Source organism: Lepus europaeus, chromosome 21 (genome assembly GCF_033115175.1).
Source record: "Lepus europaeus isolate LE1 chromosome 21, mLepTim1.pri, whole genome shotgun sequence".
Classification (NCBI taxonomy): Eukaryota; Metazoa; Chordata; class Mammalia; order Lagomorpha; family Leporidae; genus Lepus; species Lepus europaeus.
The window spans coordinates 19,646,693-19,670,996 of record NC_084847.1 but is presented as its reverse complement, the minus strand read 5'-3'; the positions used below and the strand labels follow the sequence as shown (position 1 = coordinate 19,670,996).

At 47.9% G+C, this 24,304-nt stretch overlaps 1 protein-coding gene across 5 annotated transcripts in view; it reads right to left on the bottom strand.

Annotated features, from left to right (window-relative positions):
- Window positions 1-3,726: 3,726 nt before the first annotated feature.
- TNRC6A (trinucleotide repeat containing adaptor 6A) overlaps window positions 3,727-24,304 on the bottom strand; it is a 104,076-nt gene continuing 83,498 nt past the window's right edge. For 4 of the 5 annotated variants that reach the window (XM_062179823.1, XM_062179821.1, XM_062179824.1 and 1 more), the window contains 12 exons: window positions 23,732-23,869; window positions 23,237-23,365; window positions 22,740-22,817; window positions 22,270-22,480; window positions 18,965-19,096; window positions 12,384-12,542; window positions 11,160-11,300; window positions 9,904-10,011; window positions 8,533-8,754; window positions 7,057-7,127; window positions 6,096-6,235; window positions 3,727-5,787 (listed from right to left, as the gene is read on the bottom strand). In XM_062179823.1, the coding sequence (XP_062035807.1) occupies window positions 5,412-5,787; window positions 6,096-6,235; window positions 7,057-7,127; window positions 8,533-8,754; window positions 9,904-10,011; window positions 11,160-11,300; window positions 12,384-12,542; window positions 18,965-19,096; window positions 22,270-22,480; window positions 22,740-22,817; window positions 23,237-23,365; window positions 23,732-23,869 (1,905 nt within the window). In that variant the 3' untranslated portion in view covers window positions 3,727-5,411. The remainder of the gene's footprint in view (window positions 5,788-6,095; window positions 6,236-7,056; window positions 7,128-8,532; window positions 8,755-9,903; window positions 10,012-11,159; window positions 11,301-12,383; window positions 12,543-18,964; window positions 19,097-22,269; window positions 22,481-22,739; window positions 22,818-23,236; window positions 23,366-23,731; window positions 23,870-24,304) is intronic. The other variant, XM_062179822.1, reaches the window with a different exon arrangement.

The following is a 24,304-nucleotide window of genomic DNA, read 5'->3' as shown; positions in this document are numbered from 1 at the left end:
TGTGCCTATCCGAAGCCAGGAGCCAGGTGCCTCCTCCTGGTCTCCCATGTGGGTGCAGGAGCCCAAACACCTGGGCCATCTTCCACTGCCCTACCAGGCCACAGCAGAGAGCTGGACTGGAAGAGGAGCAACCGGGACTGGAACCCGGCGCCCATATGGGATGCCGGCGCCGCAGGTGGAGGATTAACCAAGTGAGCCACGGTGCCAGTCCCCAAATAAATAATCTTAAACAGAATAAAAGCAATGTTATTAAATTAAAAATGCAAACAAAACAAAAACGGCAGGGAGGGAGAGGGAGTGCAGTCCCATTTGCCGCATCGCTCCCCAGTGTCTGCACTGCACTGGGAACTCAATCAGGTCTCCCATGCTGGGGGCCAGAATCCAATGACTTGAGCCATCACCACTGCCTCCTAGGTCTCCATTAGCAGGAAGCTGGAGTCTGGAGCAAGGAGCCAGGGCCAGCGCCCCCCCGCCCCCCCGTGTGCCCCCGGCACTCCCAACATGCAACTGGCCGCCTTAATGGCTAGGCTGAAGACCCTGCCCCAGGAAAGGCACTTTTGATGATTATGTAATAAGGACCTATGGTCATTGCTAGCACTCAGAACATGAGAAAAATCTCCTTATAATCACTTCTCTGTATTTCAAAGGGAAAAAAATTGAAACAAAAACCAACCACCCTCAGCCCCACGCACACTGACTGTAGAAAATGCAAATGAACTGTCAGAGGCTGGGGCTGGGGGCCTGGCCCCAGCAAACACCCCAGGCACAGGCTCCTAAGAGACCCTCAGGGGTCACTTATTGATCTTTTATCAACTTTTTGTTGTCAATTTATTATTTATTCCATTGTCAATATTCAAATAAGCACACACCTTTAGAGTGGCAAAAAAAACAAGCAAATCCTCTGTATCTGTTTTCCCTCACCTCTTAGAAACCTGGCGATCAGGAGCTCTGGCATTTCACGGTGGCACAGTGGGTTAAGTTGCTGCTGCCCATTCCAGCCCCTGCTGCTCTAGTCCTGACCCAGCTTCCTGCTAATGGCCTGGAAAGGTAAGCAAATGATGGCCCAAGTGCTTGGGCCCCTGCCACCCACGTGGGAGACCCAAGCCAGGTATGTAGCTCCTGGCTTTGGCCTGATCCAATCCTGGCTGTTAACAGACATTTGGGGAGTGAACCAGGCACTGGGTGAAAACTCACTTTCCCTTTCCTTCTTCTTCTTCTTCTTTTTTTTTTTTTTTTTTTTTTTTAATTTATTTGAAAGGCAGAGATAGAGAAACAGAGCGGTCTTCCATCTGCTGGTTTACTCCCCAAATGGCCGCAATGGCTTAAACTGGACCAGGCGGAAGCCAGGAGCCAGAAGCTTCTTCCAGGTCCCCCACATGTGTGCCAGGGCCCAAGCACTTCTGCCATCTTCTACTGCTTTCCCTGGTGCATTAGCAGGGAGCTGGATCAGAAGTGGAGCAGCCGGGACATGAGCTGGCGCTCATATGGCACTGGCCTCAATAAATTAATCTTTTAAAAAGAAGTATCTACAGTATCAAAAATACTGTTTGATGATGCTCTTACAGCTTAAGTTACACTAGTTGAAATCTTTATTGGGACAGCTGACACAAGGTTAGAAGGGAGAGACGTGTCTCATGGACACCGGACCGGTTCCTCAGTGGGAACATCTCCCAGGACGCTCAGAGCCAGGATACTGGCATTCATTCATTCATCCGCTGACCTCAGATGCTGAAGTGCTGCTCGACAACAGTGGAGACCCTGCGAGTTCATCACAAGGATTCAGCTAACCTGGAAGCCCAGGACCTGCTGGGGACGCCACAGGGAGGGAGGTTCCCTTGGGTGTGGCTCTAGGGGAGACAGAAAGTAGGAAAACATAGGGACAGCAGATGGTGACAGTTCTAGTAAAAAAAAAAAAAAAAAAAAAAAAAGCAAGGCAACAGCTGGTGCCCCATGCACTGGTTGGGGGTCCCCGGGGGACAGTTTGAGCAACATGGCGCTGTTTTCCTGTTTCTAGGGCCAGGCCGTGTGTTCTGAGTGAAGTGAGGGAGAAAGCCGACACATTGGTGCCATCATTCCCCCTCGCCCAGGACTTGCAAATGCCTAACGGAGTCCTACCATCCAAAGGCCTGGTCTCTGCAAGGGGCTGTCCAGGTTTATTCGGATTCCAATTGTCTCTTGTCCTAGTTCTTGGATCAGATGGGCAGCGGGGAAAAGAGGTCTTCATCGACTGTGAAGCCAACTCGCTCCGTGCCCGCTGTCACCCCTCAGCCCTGACACACGTCTGTCCCCTTCACCCTGTCTTCACACTGCTTACCCTGGATCCGACTCTCCCTGTGTCCCCGGTTCATCACCCGTGCAACCGAACAGTGTGGCTCCACCACAACCTCATGTTGACAGGCCGCAGCCAGGCCCCCTTCCAGTAGTTCCTCCGCGACTGCCCTCCGACGAGCGGGGTCACAAAGACGAACAGCTGGTGGCCATCATCAGAGGTGGGGGTGTGCCTTAGCAGGAAGCTGGGGTCAGAGCACAGATGGGATCCACACCTAGGAACTCCGACACGGGATGTGGGGGTCCCACCTGGAGTTACTCGCTAGGCTGCACAGCCCGCCCTGAGGATCACGTTTACCACAGCACAGGGAGGGGGGAGATGCCTCCTGCTCCTAACGGGCGGGAGAAAGCACAGGGAAAGCTGCTCTGGAGGGGTCCTTGAGTCTCGGGGGGCCGGGAGGCGGGAAGCAGAGCTCGGAACACGTCCCCGGGAGTGGAGCTGTGAGCTTCACGCAAAGGTTTATGCCGATTCCTGCAGGCTGGGAGGGACCTGAGGTCAGGCTGGGACAACCACTCTGCAGGAGGAGGGCTGGCACTGGGGCCACGTCCAGAAGCACTGGGAGTGACGGTCACTTGAGGAACAGAGCTGTACTACACTTCAGGACCAGGAAAAAAAAAATCAAAATCACTTTAAAAATTTTAAATCAAACACTTTTATTTCCACATAACAAGCGCAAAAAACTCCCAAACACGTTTAACAATACAATTAACGCAGGTTTTGAAGTCAATTATATACTACTCAAAGCCCCAAAAGGTCCATTAGCTTAACGCTCCAAACAGTTCCAGACGTGGTTTTTCAAAGCTACCTTTGGTTTTTGGAAAAACCAGTATGGAAGTCAATATACACTGAATGCACTGAACGACATCTGCTTCTATGAGTTAAGGTGTCCAACAACGTTCGCTTACACCTGGCAAGCTGGAACATGATCTGAAGTCATACACTGAGATACAAACACAGGTTTGGCCCGGAGCCCCTGCGGTGAGAGGTGCGGGCCGTGGAGGGGAGGAAAGGCCAGTCCAGGCGGTGGCATTTCGCGTGCTGTAACAGAGGTCTGAGCGTTTAACACTAGTACACTGTCAAGTCATTAAGCTGCGTGTTCCACGTGGTCTCTTGCTGAGGCTTGAGATGGGCACAAATGGTGGGGAAGATGAAGTCACAGAAGATTCTGAGCACCAAGATCCCACGGGTGCTCAGAGGGCAGGAGGAGCGAGCTACAGTTTCCCATCGTTCTCACATTGTTTCAGGGTGGCATTGTGGGTGAGTTCAGAGAAAATGTTCAAATATTTGCTTAGATTTTTAATCGGTTGCTCTATGAGAACCCTCATACATAGCAACTTTGAAACTTTCATTATAAAAAAGAGCCTACAAATAAATTCACAAAAAAGAGACAATTAATGTTGAGCAGCCAAAAAGTCATGGTTTATTATATCCGAAGAAATTTCATAATTCAAACACAACCAAACTGTACATTTTACAATCACATTCTATTTGTAAACAGTTAAAAGCCACTGACTTCTTTTGCATCTTAGGACACAAACAGTTAGAATCAAGGCAATGAAATGATGGCAAATTCTGTACTGTTAAAATTTTTACCCTTGTTTAGTCTCTCTTCTTTGACTAAGCAAGCATTATAATACCATTTGTGGGCAAAAAAAGGGGGGGGGGGAGAAATTTAAAAATGGTGTAACTCGTTAGTTTGCAACAACATTTAAAATTTTCTTTATACAACAAACAACTCTGTAAGCCCAATACCTTGGTTACAGTATGCATAGTTACGGATTTCGGCTTTAAGGAACAACAGTTAAACATGAACACAGTCACGAGAGAGCAGAAACAGAGAGCCACTTGATGGGATTACAAAAATGATTACCTAGTGATTATTAGCAAACCATCATCACTCACTAATAAAAAGACAGCATCTGAAAGCAGAATGTCAAACTCCAGCTTTAAGCATTTTTTTTCCTGTTTTTTGTTTTTTTTTTTTTTGGCAGAGAAAGTTCTTTAACAGAGCAATACGTAGTATCAGTGCTAAAAGTTGGGGTTTTTCTTTTTTTCCTATAAGAAACTACAAGGAGTTTTTTTTTTTTGTTTTTTGTTTTTTTTAAACTGGGGAACTGGTTTTCCTGAGAACCATGCTCTTTGATTTAGGACAAGAATAGAAAACAAAAGAACATGGCCAAATGCTGCTCCTTTTTCCCAGAGATAGAAAGCATCTTTTAAATCATCCTCCATTTTTTTTTTTTTTTTGTCTTTTAAATTTTTTTTAAATGATGGAAGAGTAAACATTTTTCTTCTCAAAAACAAACAAAAAAATCTGTAAACAAGAAGGTTCACTGTGGGAACCTTCAAAACAAAATGGAAAGCCTATTCAAAGTGCAGGGCCCGTCCTGGGTGGCAGGTGGGCTGCAAGTCACAGCTGTGGCCACAGTTTTTCAAACTGCAGAGCGAAGTTCTTTAGTTTTACAACATGAAAAAACTGGTGCAACACTTTCATTACTAATCCTAAGTCAGTATCATCACTTGATCTTTTAAACTCCACGATACCACAATCAGGTAGGCAACGTCAAGGCATAGTAGAGAGCGCACACCTTTGAAGAACATCCTTGAGTAAACACTTACACTGGAACAGCTGCCCCCCCATATTGCCGATCAGACGGAGAGAACATCATTCAGTGCAAAGGTAAAAGCTCATACATTATCAGCCCAAAAAATGGTTTTGCAAAAGAAAAAAAAAAAAAAAAAAAAAAGAAAAAAAAAGAGAAAGAAAGAAGGGGGTGGGGATAGAAAACAGAAAGACTCCGAAGGCTAAACATGATGCATACACACGAGTGAGCTCATTCGATACGGCTTAGCATGTATGGCGCTATTTGGGAGTGTAGATAGATAGATACCTTTTCACATTATAATATTGGCCTGCATGATTCAAGTATTCAAACTGATATGTTTTGGGGAAAACAAAGTGGAAAATGTGCAGAGAATAGCTGTTCCCACAGGTGGCCCCTGGCTGCAGGCGGCGAGCCCCACTTAGTGCTCCTTTCTTTCGCGTCTTGAGGTCACAGTTTGTGAGTCTACGTCTACAGCATTACATGGACTCTCCACCCCCACCCAGGTGGTCAACAGAAAGAAAAGCATTAATGGGGGATGGGCTGCTCATTCCCCGGGGGTCGCTGCTGCTGGGAGGACCCCACAGGCTTGTGGAATAATGGGGGGTCCCCCAGAGTGAAGTGCCGTGAAGGTCTCCACAGTTAGTTCCCGACAGCCCAGCACCATTCCAGTGATTGAGATCGGTCCGGCTGGAGAACGAGTGGGAACAGTCGAGGGAGCCCAGCCGGCTCTGGCTGGACCCGAGAGACTGCCAGCCGGGAGAAGGGGTCAGAGACTGACTTTGTGCAAAGAAACGACTGATCTCCTCTTCACTGGCAAACTCAGCAAGAATAGTAGTGTTCCCCAGTACACACCTGCAGGAGAGAGCACAGCGGGCACGTGAGCACGCTCCCCCAAGGGCCTCCCGATCCCAAAACAAGGGCGGAGCCTGGCCGCGTGAGAACAGCTCCGCCCCGTGCAGAGGGAGCGCGCGGGCGGCTCTGGGGCAGCAGAGGCTCGGCCTGGCCGTTCCCAGAGTAACCTCCAGGGCGCCAGCGTGGTGCTGAGAGCCTGCTGGGGTCTCCTGGGAGCGAAGCCCCGGTGCCCGGGGCTGACCGGCAGTGTGCTGCAGCGGTGGCCAGGGTGCCGGGCTCCCCCCGCCCCAGGGGAATGGTCTACTCACATGTGCAGAGACTTTTGTGCCTTCACTACCTCTTCTTTCGAACTGTAACGGACCAGAGCGTTTCCATGTGGGAGGTTCAGGTGGAATGTGATGAGCGGGCCATGCTGCATGCACAGGGTACGCAGAGTTGAGCCATCAATCTAGGAGAGAGCAGGGGCCGCCGGGCGGAGAAGGCGCCGTGAGGGCCAGCACGGAAGCTGTGCCAGCCGGGCACGGCGCTGCTCCTGGCACTGCGCTGCGATGGGAGTCGGCGTCCCCTCCTCACCCTCACTCCCAGAGCTGCACCTTTGGGTACCTCTAGGCCCCCGGACACCCCCAGGACCCCAGTGCCTTAGTCAGCCCCTGCCCCTGCCCCTGCCGTGGCGTCGTATTTTCTCTCTTCCCTGACGCGATGACAGGGCGCATCAAGGCACTGCTCCCTGGGGTGAGAAGCAAGCTGGGTTCATGATACCCAGCTGCCAGGGGCTAAGAAAATGCGCTAAGCTCAAAGAGCAGACCAGAGGGGAGGGTACTCGGGGCCCTGCCACCCTCATGGCAGACCCAGATGGAGTCCTGAGCGCTTGGCTTTGGCCTGGCTCAGCCCTGGCTGTTGTGGGCATTTGAGGAGTGAACCAGAGGATGGAAGATTCTCATTCTCTCTCTGCCTTGAAAATAAAGAGAATAAAAAATTGATAACAATAATTACAGTAAAGAGCAGACCAGGCTTTCTTAAAGCGCAGCAGGAGCCACGTGCATCTGTCCATCTAAATGCCCTCATGAAGTGCTGGTGCCCAGACCCCAGCCCTCTGGGCGAGACCCAGGAATCCGGGTTTTGGGCTGGCCTCCGTGCCCACTTCAGCAAGAGCCCACTGGCCGTGCCCAGCCCTGACTACCACCCAGGAGCCCTCATCGCACAGACTGGAACCCTCTGTTCCCACGCTCCCTGCAGCAGCCACATAGACCAAGCCCCTGGCGCCCTTACCTGAGGTGTAAGGTTTTTTAGAACAAGCCAATTTGTTATTCTCCCTGAGCTGCTCTCACCCCAGCTGGAACCTGAACAAGGGGGAAGAAAAGAAAACAAAACCGAGTCAGTTTTCCAAGGCCATGGGCTGAGCGGCGGCTCTGACGGACACTCGCAGGACCACCCGCTCCCTGGCTTTCTTCCCTACGCCCCTGGGGGACGCTCACTCCAGTCTCCCGGCACCGCCGCTTTGCCTCAGGGCTGGGGGAGACCCGAGAGGCTCCCATGCCCCCAGCTCATCACGGGGGTGCAGCAGGGAGCCACACCAGGCCAGAGACCTTTGGGTCTTCTCATGTCCAGGTCTTAGGTCTTACGGGACTCTGCATGTCTATCCCTACGGGTATGGAGCTTGAGGGGACGTGAGAGCACGCGGCCACCAGGCAGCCCAGGTCTGGGGTACACATTCCCCACCTGGCTCCGAGCGCCCACTCTGCCCGGAGCACAGCTCTCACTCCTGCCCCCCCCCCCCCCCACTTCAGTGCCTCACGAATACTTCAGGACGGCTCAGACATGGCTGCACCCAGCCCCTGCTTGGTCACCGCTGAGCCTTGCCCTGCCCCTTCCTCTAACACCTCCCAGGGAACGAGAGCTTTCAGGCCTGAGCTTTGGCACAGGCCGTCGCCTCTGACAGGTTCCCGCTCCACTCCCCGCGTCTGCCCCGGGGTGGGCTCCTCCCTCACCAAGTAGCGCCAGCCACAACGCACCAATCACATCAGTCTACAGGTGGGGGCTCGGCTGGGATGCCAGTGATCTTCCCGTGTGACTAAAACCTCCCCACAAGGGAGTGCCGCAAGCTGCCCTGTGGCCCACCGCCCGCCGAGACTGGAGTCAGCAACTGGACCAGACGGCATCGCACACTTCCAGCCTGGCGGTGAGAATGACTGCGACAGTCTGGGGGCAGGGGGGATGAAGCATGGCATCCTGGTTACTGCCGAAGTGCTCGTCAGCTCGGAGTCAAACCGCACGTGTGCATGCGTGGGCGGTGCGCGCGGCTGGGATGGCAGGCACAGGCACTGTGTCAGCACAAAGCCAGCACTAGGCATTTACAGAGTGTGTAGAGACAGGGGAACCGCTTCTCCCAGTTTCCCCAGCACACTCGGGTCCATGCCCTGCGGGATAATTAACAGTCCCCTCTTTTACCCTCCAATGTCCCTGTTTCGACAACACGTCTGACATATAGGCCAAGCTATCACCCACAGTCTTCGAGGCCGGCTGGGTGGTTGCCACCTTCCCCAGCCTTGCCAACAGCGGCTCTGCCCTGCTATGCAGGCCTGGGAATGGCAGAGGACAGCAAGGCGCTGGGAACCGTCTATCTCCACAGTCATTCACGTCACCGAGGTAACAAGTGACGCACCGTTCAGGTGTGTCACGTGAGGCTGTTGGTACCTGTGAGCGCTTTGCAAACCAACCCCTGAGACCGACCACCTTTGCCCTTACCTGGGGTGTATCTGGCGTCAGAATTTCCCCATCCTCCACCTACACGAAGGGGAGAATTATCCCACGTAGACAAGGCTGGCTTCTGACCAGTCAGTCCCGGAGGTGGGCGGGACGGAGCAGTGATGTTTTTAGGTGGCAAAGGGACCTTCCACAGCTCATGGGCCAGAGAGGTGTTTGTAACTGAACCAGGAGACCACGTCAATTTGGAATCACTATTTCTGGCTACTCAAAGGGAAAAAAAAAAAATGGAGAGAGGTGAATAATATTATTTAAGAAAAAAGAAATTTATGTAACAGTAATAGCTACTCTTCCATGAAAAGCAGTCAAACAAAAACCATTAAAAACCCCAAGTAAAACTAAGCTGCCAAGGAAGAGAAACAGAACACAGCGCACAAAGCTGTATTCTAATTGAACCTGAAACAGAAAACCTTGCTCTGAACCGCTCAAGGACGGCGACTGTCAGATTCTCACCTTAATAACCGTCATGCGCCATTCAAGACTGACATAGGATACTGGATGCACCTGAGAACTCTGCTGTTTAACTCATGGAAAAATGCAAAAGTAGCCCAGCTCGGGAGTCACCTGGGGAAGGTATTCACCAGGGGCTGCCTCTCCTTGCCAAGCAATGAGTTGCTGCGTACCCGGCTATACCACCTCTGATCCTGGCACATTCTACTCAGGGTCAAAGAGGTTAAGTCCTTTGCCTGTAGGTCCAACGCAGAGCCAGAATTCAACCCTGAGCCTGCCTGGCTTGGGGAAAAGAAACAAAGACCATGGGAGACGGCAGGGAGGAAAAAGCCAAAGCACCCAGGCGCAATGCCCAGTGCACACTTCCTCACTCAACAAGGGTGCCAGGCACACCGAGGGCGAGGCACACAGCAACAAGATACAGAACGGGATGGACAACATCCTATCGTCCATCACCATCCACTCTAGCCAGTGCTACTCAAAAGTGCACTCAGAAGACTGGCCCCACCGAGGTACGGAAAGGTGACTGCGAACTCTGACACCAACCTGACACTGCCGCACGCAATCCCGTCTCTAGGAATTCAAAACTCATGCTCACTGGATGTGAGAAACGTGCTAGTTTACAGAGAATTGGAAGTGAGAGAAAGCCGCTTGGAAAATGAGATTTAATTACAGAGCAGAGGTGGCTCTCAGGGGAGGATGAGCGCTGCTCAGCAAAAGCTGATTATTTTGGTTGATGACTGCTGGGCAACTAAATTTAAACAAGAACAAATGCTGTTAAAAATATTTTCCAGGCTCACAAAATCTCCTAAAATCCTGAACAAAAAATCTAAATGAAAGAATAGGGTGTTAAAAACCTCCCTTCCCAAGAGGGGCCCCGGGTCAGTGCAGGACGAGGCCCACCTGAAGTGCTTTGTGCTGTACTGCTGAGGGGAACGTTGTAGTTGGAGGCACGAATGGATGACCAGGCACTAGTTGAAGGCAGCGTGGTGTTCAAGGATGAGGATGACCCTGTACGGAGGAGGAGTCCAGTTACCCAGAGCTAGGCACATGGCATTTGATAAGCAAAGGCTCCCAGAGAAGCACAAGCTGAAGAGTGATGCCACGTGAAAGGAGACAGGCTGATGCCAGCAGCAGCCCCTGCACACTGCTCCGGGTGCTTGTCTGCAAACAAGCAGTCATCTGCAGACTGTGTAGGGCCAGGGGAACCTGACTGTGTTTACTCTGGCTCAGGCCAGGTCTCCCACTCTCCCCCACCCCGCCCCACCTGTCCCCCATCGGTGAGAACATACTGTAACAATGAGGCCCAGCAACTCAGCCAGCCACTCGCCCTACTTCCCAGAACTGGGTTCTACAAGGAGGGACCATTCCTGCTGCTCTGAGCTCTGGTGCTTCTCCCCCGGCAAGCCTGATCACCAGGTACCCTGGCACTGGCACTACCCACTGGCCAGGCCTCCAGCCTTCTCCAGCACAGCCCATGTTCCGGCCCCAAATCCTAGTCCTTTAGCCCATTTAAAAAAAAAAATTCCCGTCCTTGAATTACTTCTGGACTCACTCATCTCCAGAGCACTAGGACAGCTGCCTAACTGGTCTCCCAGCCCAGTGCACTCTGCTCACCACTGTCAGATCCCCCATGGGAGACCCCAAGCTGCCAAGCAAAGCCTTCAATAATGCACTCCAAATGCCGGCTCAGCCGCCTCTCCCTTCAGATCCTCCTAAAGGCAAGAAAGCCTGTTTCTGAAAGCTGTCAGAGTCGTCTGGTTGTCACCATGCCAGGAGGTTTTATGCTTGGGCCTGTGCCCCTACTTTCACTTCTCCAGATGCAAGTCACTTAATAGTCCAAGTGTATGGACACATATTGTTAATTGGTGTCTTGTAACCTTTAGTCGCTAACACAATTACTGGAAAGCAAATGTTCGTTGGTCCTTTGTGTCAACTTACTAAACCTATTTATGTATTTACTACATCGAGGGGTAACGGACCCTCATCACTGTAGAGGGCCCAATGAGCAAGTCACTTCTGGGAGGAGGAGGACCCTGCTTTCATTCTCATGATTCCCTTGGATGGCAGGGCTGTTGAGGTGCTCGGGTGACTTTTGCTGCCCCCAATTTCCCATCTATCCCCCAGCACGTCAGAAATGGACTTGCGCCCCCACGTACCACTGTTCCTGTCCCTGAGGTGGTCAACTTCCCGCACAGTATTAATTGAAAGATTGTTTATGACACTGCCAGGAGTGACGTAAGGGTCAGTTTCGGGGTCAATGTTTGGATAACCTTTCCATGGTTCACCAGGGCGAAATTCTGGAAATGGAAGCTTAAAATTAGTTTAAGGCTTAATCATCATTTTAAAGTATATTGTTAAACATCCAAAACTTTTAAAATCTTATATATTTCCCAGTTTACACTAATATCCTAATAGGTTCGTAAAGTAATACAGCCATTATAATATCAATTATCCTTTATGAGTAATATGATTTTCCAACAGAAATAATTTTTGGTATATATATATATATATACACACGTATATATATATGCATATATACATATATATATGGTGTATATATATATACATATATATATATGCAAAGTCATGGAGAGAAGGAGAGTGATCTCCCATCTGTTGGTTCACCCCCCAAAACGGCCACAATGACTGAACTGGACCAGGATGAAGCCAGGAGCCTGGAACTCTACCCAGGTCTCCCATGAGTGTCTGGGGTCCAAGCACGTGGGCCATCTTTTGTTGCTTTCCAGGTGCATAATGAAGCTGTATCGGAAGGGGAAGAGCCAGGACTCAAACCGGCGCCATACAGGACGCTACCATCACAGGCTGCGGCTTAACCTGCTGCCCGTGTGTGTAGACATACACAGACATATAATTATTGTATGTATTATTAAATATATATTTAATTTTAACATATTTTAAAAATTTAAACATTTTAACAGACATATATAAATGGTACACATTAAGGGGTAGGTTAATGTATTTTTAAAGAGGCAACATTTTAAAGTGCTTTATGACAAACTACAAAGTCACAGCAGCTGGAAGTCAGACAAAGTGGGCTATGGATGCATCTCTAGTAATCCCTCTGGATAACCGAAAATAACATCAAGTGAATTCCCTGACTCAGCCGAAGAGGAACAATGAATTAAGACTTTTATGGGACTCCTTCCATTGTCACTGCATGGAGTGTGGAGCGTCCAGGCACCGGGAACAGGTGGACACACGTACAGCAGACCTCACGGCCAACTTTCCCTCCATCACCCGTGCTCCCTTCTTACCAGCAGAGTCCGACCACGCAGGGCGGGAGGAATCGTTAGTCAGTAAGCCCAACGCGAGAATACTTTATTGGAAACAAGGTTTCAGGAAAGCCATTAGTGTTTTACCTGGTGGCCAATTAACACTGCTTGAGCCATTAGGCGATTTGGCACGTGGCCAGCCATCTCCTATTGAACCTGGAGGACTGGCTGGTGAAGTACTGCTGTTCACAAAGTCATAGGGAACAAATGGAGACTCTTCCAGCCGGAAACCACTTGAAATAGCACCTAAAAGGAGAAAAATGGTCGTGAGCAAAGTACAGGAGCAAATGTAGATCTGTGGGTTCCCAAGTGTTCTGTAAATTGTGCAGAGTACAAAGAGAGAAGACAGCTCTCTGCAGACCTCAGCTCTCGTCTCTGCTGGCACTGTGCCGTCTCACATGAAGGGGGCCTGAGACTGATCAGAGGACTTCAGATCAAGGAGGATACAGGGACTAGAGCCATCATAAGTGACCACCACCAGAGCTTAAAATTATTTCTAAATTAAGAACAAGTGAAAAAAAAAGACAAAAAACAACAAAGAACAGGTACAGTGAACTCTTTGTCGGGGAGATTCTTGTACTTGGAGGGGAGGGGCAGGCAAATGAGGAATCAGAGGAAGCTAAACAGAACTGTGACAGCAGAGAGTCACCCACGGTCAGGATCACTGTCAGTGGTAGAGGCTTATCTCAGAACCCAGAAAGCGCTATGCCTGCAAGATGCCTGTATTTGCAATGCAAAGACTCAATATTATTTTCTACCAGGATGTTTACATCCCTACCCCATACTCCATTCCCTTGTAAATACACAGCACTCAAAACATTCCTTACCAAAGTTAAGTGTGAAATCCCATAAAACCACAATTTAACCTTAGAAACAATCACTTGTCGTCCTGTGATCTATTCCTCACACTTGTCTTTGAACACACCTTGAAATGACTAAAGCTTTACTACAAGCAGCAAAACACATCACACTCTCACTGGAACAGTGCAGTGGCTGCGCTGAATGCTGGATGTAGAAAAGTGCCCAATGGGCCGGCGCCGTGGCTCACTAGGCTAATCCTCCGCCTGCGGCGCCGGCACACCGGGTTCTAGTCCCGGTCGGGGCGCCGGATTCTGTCCCAGTTGCCCCTTTTCCAGGCCAGCTCTCTGCTGTGGCCCAGGAGTGCAGTGGAGGATGGCCCAGGTCCTAGAACCCTGCACCCCAAGGGAGACCAGGAGAAGCACCTGGCTCCTGCCTTTGGATCAGTGCGGCCATTGGAAGGTGAACCAACGGCAAAGGAAGACCTTTCTCTCTGTCTCTCTGTAACTCTACCTCTCAAATAAAAGAAAATAAAAAAATAAAAACAAACAAACAAAAAAAACACAAAGTGCCCAAGACGAATTGGGTCATTGCCCTCAGTGACAATGTATCTTCAAAGCAGACAGGAAGGAGAGAACATGTGGCCAGGAGAGGCAAGGGGTGTGAAGGATTGGGGAAAGTGGTTCTAGGCAGTGAGTGCAGCCTGTGCAAAGACCCAAAGAGAAAAATGTCGTGTTATGTTTGTGCAACTATAGAAAACTATTCTGTCTGAAGAATGAGAAGTGGAAGAATGCGCAGCATCCAGGAGCTGGGCCCTGACTTTGAAGGCAAAGATGATTCAATGTGTCTTTTTTTTATTTAAGACTTATTTATTTATTGAAAGGCAGAGTAACAAAGAGGCAGAGAGAAAGGGAGATTTTCCATCCACTGATTCACTTCCCAAATGGCCACAACGGCCGGAGCTGGGCTGGTCTGAAGCCAGGAGCCAGGAGCTTCCGGCAGGTCTCCCATGTAGATGCGGGGGCCCAGGGACTTGGGGCATCTTCTGCTGTTTTCCTAGGCATATTAGCAGGGAGCTGGATGGGAAGTAGAGCAGTCGGGTCTTAAACCAGCACCCATATGGGTTGTCCTGCTACGCTGGGCCCTGACCCAGTGGGCCTTGTTGTGACAGGCACACTGCAGGTAGCCCTGGGCCAGGGAACTCACTGCTTTACACCCTCCCAGTTTAACCACATTTATATCCCATTGCCTGAAGGCATCCAAATTCACAGCACTTTCATGAAGTACTCTGCAAGCCACAGGAAGTTCTTTTATATTGAAGGGTTTTAAAAAGAGAAGCAAAGCCATCTGTTTTGTATTGAGATCGCTTTGCTGCAGTGTTGAAAACAGATTAGAAGGGGCTGGCACTGTGGTACAACAGATTAATCCTCTGCCTGCAATGGCGGCATCCCCTATGGACACCCATTTGAGTCCCAGCTGCTCGACTTCTGATCCGGCTCCCTGCTAATGCCTGCAGGAAAGCTGTGGAAGATGGCCCAAGTCCTTGGGTCCCTGCAGCCACGTGGGAGGCCTGGATGAAGCTCCTGGCTCCTGGTTTTGGACCGTTAGTGTTGAGGCCATTTGGTAAGTGAACCAGTGGATGGAAGATCTCCCTTTCTCTCTGCCTGCACCCCTCAAACCCCCAACCCTGTCTTTCAAATAAATAAGATAAATCTTTAAAAAGAAAAAAAAAATGAATCAGAGAAGAGGGAGGTAACCATGGAAGCAGGGAACCCATCAGGAGGTCCTTGAGAGATCACCCAGGATAAATCATGTGATTTTGAAGCAGAATGGCCATTCTTCATTGATGGATCAGATGTGGCAGTTGGGAAATGCAGAATATCTTAGCGTCAAATTCCCATCAATTAGTGAGTGGATCACCACGCCGCTGTATTTTCCAATACAATGACGAGGAAGTAAGGAGGTTCCCGTACATGCTATCACGCAGACGAACCTTGAGAAGAGTATGCTGTCAGAACAGCCAGTCACAAAGGAACACATACACACTATGTAGATGAAATGCCCAGTATGGACACACTTGTACAGAACAAAGATTGGTTTTTGTTTATGGCTGGGAAAAATGGGAGAATGAGGGCTGTGACAACTTAAGGAGTTCTTTTTGGAGTAATGCAAATGTTAAAAAACTGTGGTGGGGCTGGTTAAAGCCCTGGCCTGAAGCGCTGGCATCTCATATGGGCCCTGGTTCTAGTCCTGGCTGCCCCTCTTCCGATCTAGCTCTCTGCTTGGCCTGGGAAAGCAGTAGAAGATGGCCCAAGACCTTGGGCCCCTGAGACCCGGAAGAAGCTCCTGGCTTCGGATCGGCATAGCTCTGGCCGTTGCAGTCAATTGGGGAGTGAACCAGTGGATGGAAGACCTCTCTCTCTGTCTCTACCTCTTTCTGTAACTCTTTCAAATAAATAAAATAATTTTTTTAAAAAACGCAAACTGGTGATAGATATAAAACTCACTCCTGATAAAACACAGCAGAGTCCTCTGTCCATGCCTATGGCCACATCCAGACTGCTACTCATACTCAGAGCTAGTCCCCTGCCGTCCTCATGACACTCACTGGTGGACACTAACCCATCCCTAACTCAGTGTCTGCAGCAGCATCAAGTCATTCTCTTCTATGGCTGCCCCTCCCCCTTTTAAATTTATTTGAGGGAGAGTAAGTATACACTGATTCACTGCTTAAAAATCTAAAGCAGGGAGCCAGGAATCCAATCCAGGTCTCTCACATGGGATGCTGGAATCCAATCACTTGAGCCATCATCATTGCCTTCCCGGGTGCTCATCAACAGGAAGCTGTAGTCAAGAGCTGGAGTCATCGCCTGGCATCCAACTCAGGCACTCTGCAAGGGCACAGGGGAGCCCCGACTGCTATCTTAACCACTAGGCTACCCACGAGCAAGCTCACGAAGTGACTCTGATCCTCACAGACTATGTGTCTTGTTCTGTAAGCTGAATGACGCCACTTGGGAGTGAAGTGGGATACAAGCAAACCAGCACAACTGCCAGACTCCAAGTAACCCACTTTATGCTTCAGATGAAGAAAGTATTACTTTTATGTTCAGTAAGACCAGCTTCTATTTACCTACTAACACTTCATTTTATTAAAAAGGACTTGTTATAAATGGTAACAAGGGTGCAACTGTATTCTATTAGGCACCACAAGGGAAACTGTGGGGAAAATGAACATCAAATTTATGCGGTAGTTTTCATTTTAAAAATAGAAATGAATTTATACTGGAGAAATGCCTTTGTCTTAGAGGCATGGCATGTAATGAGATAACAATAAAGGCAATAGTAAGGATGGCTAAGATCCCCTGACCAAATATATGTCGAATCCTCTGTTACTGTGTAAGTGCTTGGGATCTATCGCCTCGATCATACTCAAAACACCTTAACAGGCACTATAATCATTCCTGTTTTGCAGGAGAAGGATCCGAAGTTCAGAAAATTTAAGTTACTAGTAAGTAGCTACTTAGTAGCAGAGGTAGGTCTCAATACTAGGGTTAATATTACTTTGCCATTTCCCCATTATCTCAATTCCCCTTTCTCATCCTTAAGAAAAAATTGGGATTGGGGCCGGTGTCGTGGCGCAGTAGGTTAATCCTCTGGCTGCGGCGCCAGCATCCCATATGGGCGCTGATTCTAGTCCCGGCTGCCCCTCTTCCAATCCAGCTCTCTGCTATGGTCTGGGGAAGCAGTAGAAGATGGCCCAAGTCCTTGGGTCCCTGCACTCACATAGGAGACCCAAAAGAAGCTCCTGGCTCCTGGCTTCGGATTGGCGCAGCTCTGGCCTTTGCGGCCATTTGGAGAGTGAACCAACGGAAGGAAGACCTTTCTCTCTGTCTCTCTCACTGTCTAACTCTACCTCTCAAATTAAAAAAAAAGAAAAAAAAAGAAGAAGAAGAAAAAAGAAAAATTTGGGATGGTTCCTTGATGGCAAATCAACCTAGAATCCAGGTCTGATTTATGGTTCAATGTTCCTTCTATCCTAAGATAATTTTACCCTTATTTTCTTGATAATCATCAACTCAATGTTGTATAATCTAGAAAACTGATCACTAGTCAAAGTTTAGTGAATTAAAGTTTCAAAAATGAGATACAACAGAAAAGAATTATTATAAAAATGTCCCTTTAATACTACTGAGGCTTCTGATCGGTTTAAAAAAAAAAGATTTCTTTACAGAGGCAGAGAGAAAGAGAGAGGCTTTCGGCCGGCGCCGTGGCTTAACAGGCTAATCCTCCGCCTTGCGGCACCGGCACACCGGGTTCTAGTCCCGGTTGGGGCGCCGGATTCTGTCCTGGTTGCCCCTCTTCCAGGCCAGCTCTCTGCTATGGCCCGGGAGTGCAGTGGAGGATGGCCCAAGTGCTTGGGCCCTGCACCCGCATGGGAGACCAGGAGAAGCACCTGGCTCCTGGTTTCAGATCAGCATGATGCGACAGCCGCAGCGGCCATTGGAGGGTGAACCAACAGCAAAAAGGAAGACCTTTCTCTCTGTCTCTCTCTCTCACTATCTACTCTGCCTGTAAAAAAAAAAAAAAAAAACAACAAACAAACAAAAAAACTAGAGAGAGACTTTCTATTAACTGGTTCACTCCCTAGATAGTTGCGATAGCTGGAGCTGTGCCAATCTGAAGGCAAGAGCCAGGAACTTCTTCCAAGCTTCCCATGCGGGTGTAGGGGCTCAAGCACTTCGGCCACCTTCTACTGCATTCCAAGGCCGTAGCAGAGAGCTGGATGGAAGAGGAGCAGCCGGGACTTGAAACGGCGCCCATGCGGGATGTCGGCACTGCAGGTGGTGGCTCTACCCCTACACCACAGCGCCAGCCCTGCTGTTCTGTTCTTTACACTACCAAACTGCTAATGCAGCTGGGAAAATCAGCAGAAGATGGCCAAAGTGCTTGGGCTCCTGCACCCACATGGGAGATCTGGAAGAGGATCCTGGTTCCTGGCTTCTGGGTGGCACAGTCCTAGCCATTGCAGCCATTTGGGAACCGAACTAGTGGATGGAAGATCTCTCTGTCTTTCCCTCCCTCTCTGTAACTTTTTCAATGAAATAGATCTTAAAAGAAAAAAATTTAACTGCTGAGAAGACAATATTAAATTCATGTGACTTACACACAGAAACAAAATATATAAAGAAATAATGTGTCAATATGTCAATATAATGTGTCAATGTGTCAATATAAAGAAAGTGATAGCAATAAAACTATGGCCCAAGTTTTCAATATTAAAGTCAGTAAATATTATAAAGAAGAACATAAGAACAATGAAATCACTTAACAAAAAACCGAAATTAACATCAAAAGGAGAGTATTTATTTAAATGCATCATTTGATGTCTCTTTGTAAAGCAGCACAACAAAGATGGATTTTGCTTTTCATATTTATCCACAGAATGATTTTTAAAAACAAATATTTATTTTAAAGATGAGAGAGAGAGAGAGAGACAGTCAGATTTCATCTGCTGATTCACTCCCCAAATATGTGCAACAGCCAGGGCCTGGCCCGGCCAAAACCAGGAGCCAACGATCAATCTGAGACTCCCATGCAGATGGTAGGGACCCAAGAACTGGAGCCATCACCAGCTGTTTCCTATTGCATTAGCAGGAAACTGAACTGGAAACAAAGGAGGTGGGACTCTAACCAGGCCCTCGGATATGGTGCACCAATCAGTGATGTAACTGCCAAACACCTACCTTTAGAATACTTTTTAAAATGAGGAAAAGATATAAAATAAACTGGCTTAGAAAACATATACTTAAAGATCTAAGTTTAGTATTCTGTGGAGACTTTTTTTTAAAAGAAAACACATTTCATACCATGTTTGCTGGAGTTTTGATCCAAAGATGTGTTCACAGAAATGCTGTCCACTGTAGTCCACTTCCTTAGTCTTGACTGTGGCTCTTTAATACTGTTCATATCCATATTTACATTCAAGTTTGAGTTCAAGCCTTAAAAAGAAAGAAAACACAATTTATAAGATATAGCATACTTTCCTTCTGGTACCATTACTTCTATGTCCTAGAAAAACATAAGTAATTAATGCTTTCAATTCTGCTTAATGTTTCTTAACAGATATCACTTGCAAATCTGGCACAGCCAAATGATGAAGGTGAGGAAGGCGGAAAACTCTCTGGGCTCCTCGCCAAGGTCATGCAGAAACACTGATGGGAGAAAGAGTCTTCCAGACTATCAGAGAGAAAGCTGTGCGTACGAATCCTAAACAGAGATTCAAACATTTAATAGGCTGTTTCCAAGCAATAAAATGTTAACACTATAATTACATGTGGAAAACCATTTCTCCATATAATTTTGATTATTCTTAGATTCCTTGCAAAATTAGAGAGAAAACAGTTTTACAGATGCCCTAGTTTGTAAGATTACTTCTAATAAGATATCGGGTTAGCTATTCCCTAAGCATGAAGAATATGTAATCGCTTTCAGTCACTACCTTTTGCTTACAAACTAAACAATTTTCAGCTGGCTGACCAGCCATCCAAAGGATGTTATTTAAAGTAAAAGTAACCTGTCCTTACAGTTACAACTAAGGAGGCAATGTCTATATCCTAGCCACAATTTAGATTTTCTCCTGAATTGAGCATAGACATTTCAGTTTTAAGATACTGTGGGGGAAGCCAGCACTGCGGCATAGCAGGTAAAGCTGCCTGCTATGTTCAAGTCCCGGCTGCTCCACTTCCGATCCGGCTCTCTGCTATGGCCTGGCAAAGCAGTAGAAGATGGCCCAAGTCCTTGGGCCCCTACTCCCGCTTGGGAGTTCCAGAGGACACTCCTGGCTCCTGGCTTCAGATAGGCGCAGCTCCAGCCTTTGCAGCCACCTGGAGAATGAACCAGATAGAAGACCTCTCTCTCTCTCTCTCTCTCTCTCTGCCTCTCTCTGCCTCTCTGTTAACTCTGCCTTTCAAATAAAAAAATGAATCTTAAGAAAAAAGAAAGAAAGATACAGTGGTCAGAAAACTTTTCCATGGAAATCACCTAAAATGGCTGTTTAAAAATGAAGACTTTCTAGGGAGACCCAGAATCTTTGTGTAACCCACTTCCAAGTAGTTCTTAATCTAAAATTTCATATTAGGTGATCTATAATTCTTTGGTTTGATGAGAATCCATGTGATATTAGGTCTGTCCAAGTTAACTTTTATAACATGCATTATGTAATATCATCCGCATTTTTGCAAAGAGCAAATGTGCTGCATTTGGAGCTATGAATTAGATTAAGGGCTGCCAATGTTTTTCTCTAAAACTTCAAGATAGTTATCATAGACTTTGTGGGCCACATAGTCTCTGTGGTTTTTTTTTTTTTTTTTTTTTTTTAAAGATTTATTTATATGAAAGAGTTACAGAGAGGAGAGAGAAGGGGGGGGGGGTGGTTTCCCATCTGCTGGTTCACTCTCCAAATGGTTGCATTGGCCAGAGATGGGCCAATCCAAAACCAGGAGCCAGGAGCCAGGATCTTTCCCCAGGTCTTTCATGTGGGTCCTCAGGCCCAAGGACTTTCCCTGCTTTCCCAGGCCATAGCAGAGAGCTGGATTGGAAGTGGAGCAGCCAGGAGTGGAACCGGCACCCGAATGGGATGCCAGCGCTGCAGTCCGGCGCTTTAACCTGCTGCGCCACAGTGCTGGCCCCCAGTCTCTGTCTTGACACAGCTCTGCTGCTGCAGCACAAAAGCAGCCACAGGTAATGTGTGAACGTAAAGGACATGGATACAATGCTGTAACACTCTGATGTAGACAATTCTACTTCTTAAACAAGAAGTATCTCCTGAGGCCACTGCCTGCAATGACAGCACCCCATAGGGGCACGGATTCATAGCCCAGCTGCTCCACTTCCCGTCCAGCTTCCCAGTGATGGCCTGGGGAACGCAGTGGAAGACGGCCCAAGTGTTTGGGCCCCTGCTACCCTCGTGGGAGATCTGGAAGTTCCTGGCTCTTGGCTTTGACCTGGCCCAGTACCAGACATTGAGCCATCTGGGGAGTGAACCAGCAGATAGAAGATCTCTCCCCCCCTTTAACTCTTTAAAATAAATAATTAAACCTTAAGAAAAAAAAATCTCTAGCTAAAATGCAAGGATAGGAAATCCCCAATATAGAACTGATCTCTCGATTGACCCAATTTATAGGTCAAATTTATGGAGTCAAATAGTAAAAGCCAGCTCCCTTCACTGGCAAGATCAAAACCAGTCACTGTTCTCTGTTATCACTGTTCCTGCTGTCTCTGGGACCACAGCATCACCACCACATTCACCTCCAGTGCTGACTGACACAGGAACTGCTCCTAGAAATGTGCGCAGATTGCTAACGATCCCAAAGGCCCAAGGGCAATCCCTGCCCTAGCTGAGAGTTCATGGCAATACTGGGTCAGCCAAACCATGTTTTAATTCAGCCATAGAAAGAAGTAACAGCAGGGGCAACAGCATGCCCCAGCCTCTGCCCACAGCCCAGCACATACTGGTTAACACAGCTGGGCAGCAAAGAACAAAGCAGGTTCACCAGAACCACTGTACGGAAAGAGAGAAACAAAAAGCAAAATGAACAAGGCATGCACAACTTAGGGGCAAACTGCACTTAAGGGCTCATGGAAAAAATGGGAGCTAGAAAGGAGGTAATACACATGCCTGAAATTTCCACACAGTGAATAAAAGCCAATGAAATCCCTTCTCTTCCCCTCATTTTACGTTTCTTTGAGTAACCATTATAAATATTTAGGAACAACTGGATTTTCAAGTTCTAACAACTAGCAAACGTGACTATGACCACTCCATTTGTTTCTCCAAAGCAGCACTGCTCAAAAATTCTCCAGGGTGCTATTTCTGTTAATACTATTAGCCTTTCCCACCCCTTCTTATTCTACAATTACAGTATCAGAGTCTTAAAAAGCAAAGTGATTGTAGGACTTCTGAAATGGTGTGGTATTTTTAAATGGAGAAAGCTCTGCCCTGAAGCATGACTATGGGCTGATCCCAGAAGAGGCAATGGCAACCGTTGCCAAAGGGAACAGCCAAAGGAGCGATGTAGCTTTCATGGAGCAGTCACGTGCTAGAGTAGGACAGGAGAGCGCATGCTTGTCATGCCACAGCATCAGTGAACGCCCTGGCCAAGGAGAAACCCACCTATAGGGAAGTTGCTGAAAGCATTTATTGGTGATGGCCCTTTTTGCAGCTCAGGTGTAGTGTGGGGCATGACGTTATCGAGGAAGGACTTCATGGCTGGCTGATGGAGGGACTGCTGCTGAGATGGCGGCGTCTGCTGCTTCACCAACAGGTTTGGATCGAGTTGACGAGACTGTTGCATCATTTGCTGCTGCACACTAAGAGGTCGACCCTTCAAACAACAAAATGATTGGGAAAAATTCTTCAGACTCCTACACATTCCTCTTCATTTTTGATTTCACTTTCATCTCCACAAGAAGATAATCACACGGTAATAGTTAACATGACTCAGGACGAACAACAGACATAGCAAACACCATACTTCACTGAGTTTCAGTATAAAGACATCACATTGCTTGTTATAATGGAAATGCTGCTAATTGGGTTTATTAAAACAAAGGACAGCACCACAAGTGAAGGATCTGATCTACCTGCTGGTCTTGCTGCTGCCGGTTACCAGAAGGCACGCTTCTCTGACTCTGCGCCCTTTGCTGCTGTGCTAACAATCGCTGGAGAGAAGAGGGCAAAAAGGTTGTCAGTACCACACCACATCTCAGGCCGCGTCAGAGACCACTGCAGATGGAGCCACAGACGCATGCCCCGCCCCAGCTGTATCACTGCTTTTCTGGACAGTCTGGCTTGCAGTCAGTCACTCTGCTGAAATCAGTCTTGTCTTCAATCCAAACTTTCCCTGATCATCCTCTCCCCTGCCTGCAGACCCGGCTGGGCCTGCTTTCCTAGCATCCTGCACCTCTCTGGAAACTCCTTCCACACGCCTGTTCACAACCTGTCTTCCCTCATCAACATTAAGCTCCATGGGGCCATGATCTGCTTCCTTTACTGCAGTACGTTCTACACAGAGTCTAGCGTCTGGCACACAGTGGACACTCAATAAATGCATAGTGAACAAGACCACTATTGTCCTTACCTGTAACTGGGAGATCTGAGAAAGCTGGTTTAGTTGGGATAGCTGGTTCAGCATGGCTACCTGCTGAGGGCCAAAGAGCGGATTCAGGCCACCGTTGTTTGGTGCATACTTCAGCAATGAAACTGGAACCTAACGATCACAATGGTAACTTAGTAATATTCATAAAGTAACTCACTCAGCTAAATGTGCAATGGACTTGAAGTTACATGTCTGGGCTAGTCACTGGGGAACTGTGGTCTTTCCAAAAGATGACAGAATAAATATTAATCTGGTAATTTCTGCTATTGTCCTCTTCCCAAGATGTAGTATAGGAAAAACATGGTAAATTTTGGATTTAAATTATCCTCGACTCGTTTTCTCCTCTCTGTAAAATTCAGAACTAGCTGCATCGCAAAGATGCCAGCAAATATCCTGATGCTCAACTAGTCTTTTTGTTCAAATATAAAATTCTGCAACGCTCTTTTCCAGGTAAGTAGCAGAGGATGGAGTACTCACCTGAGGGGAGAGTAATGGAGGAGGCACTTGAGCACGGAGATTAGGCTGAGATGAACTAAGAGGTTGTGCTGGAGGCTGCTGCATGCCCCGGGGTTGTGCTGCTGTGTTTCCAACACCAAACATACTGGGATTGCCATTCTACAAAAACAATAAAGTACCAGTGAGTTCTTTAAGGATGAACCATTTCATTACGAATCTTATCATTGATTAAAACACAGTAACTACATGTAAGAGAGATCTTATTACTAATAGAAATCATTCAACAGAGAGCCTAAAATACACGTCTGGACTTACCTGTCTAACAGAATTCAAGTTTTGCATACCCAGCCCTGCTATGGAGCCAAGGGCCTGGTTAGGTAGTGCACTATTTGAAGGGGGAAGCTTCATGCTTTGACTGGACATAAACTGCATGTTTTGGGATTCATCTGCTACAATGCCATCCTGATTGGACAGACAGAAAGATGTGCAACACCAGCCAAGCAAACAAGTGGAAGGGAGAAATCATTGCAGGAACAGAGCAGAAGTCACATGACATTCCAGCATCAACAGGAAACAGGTAGAAAACAGAAGAGA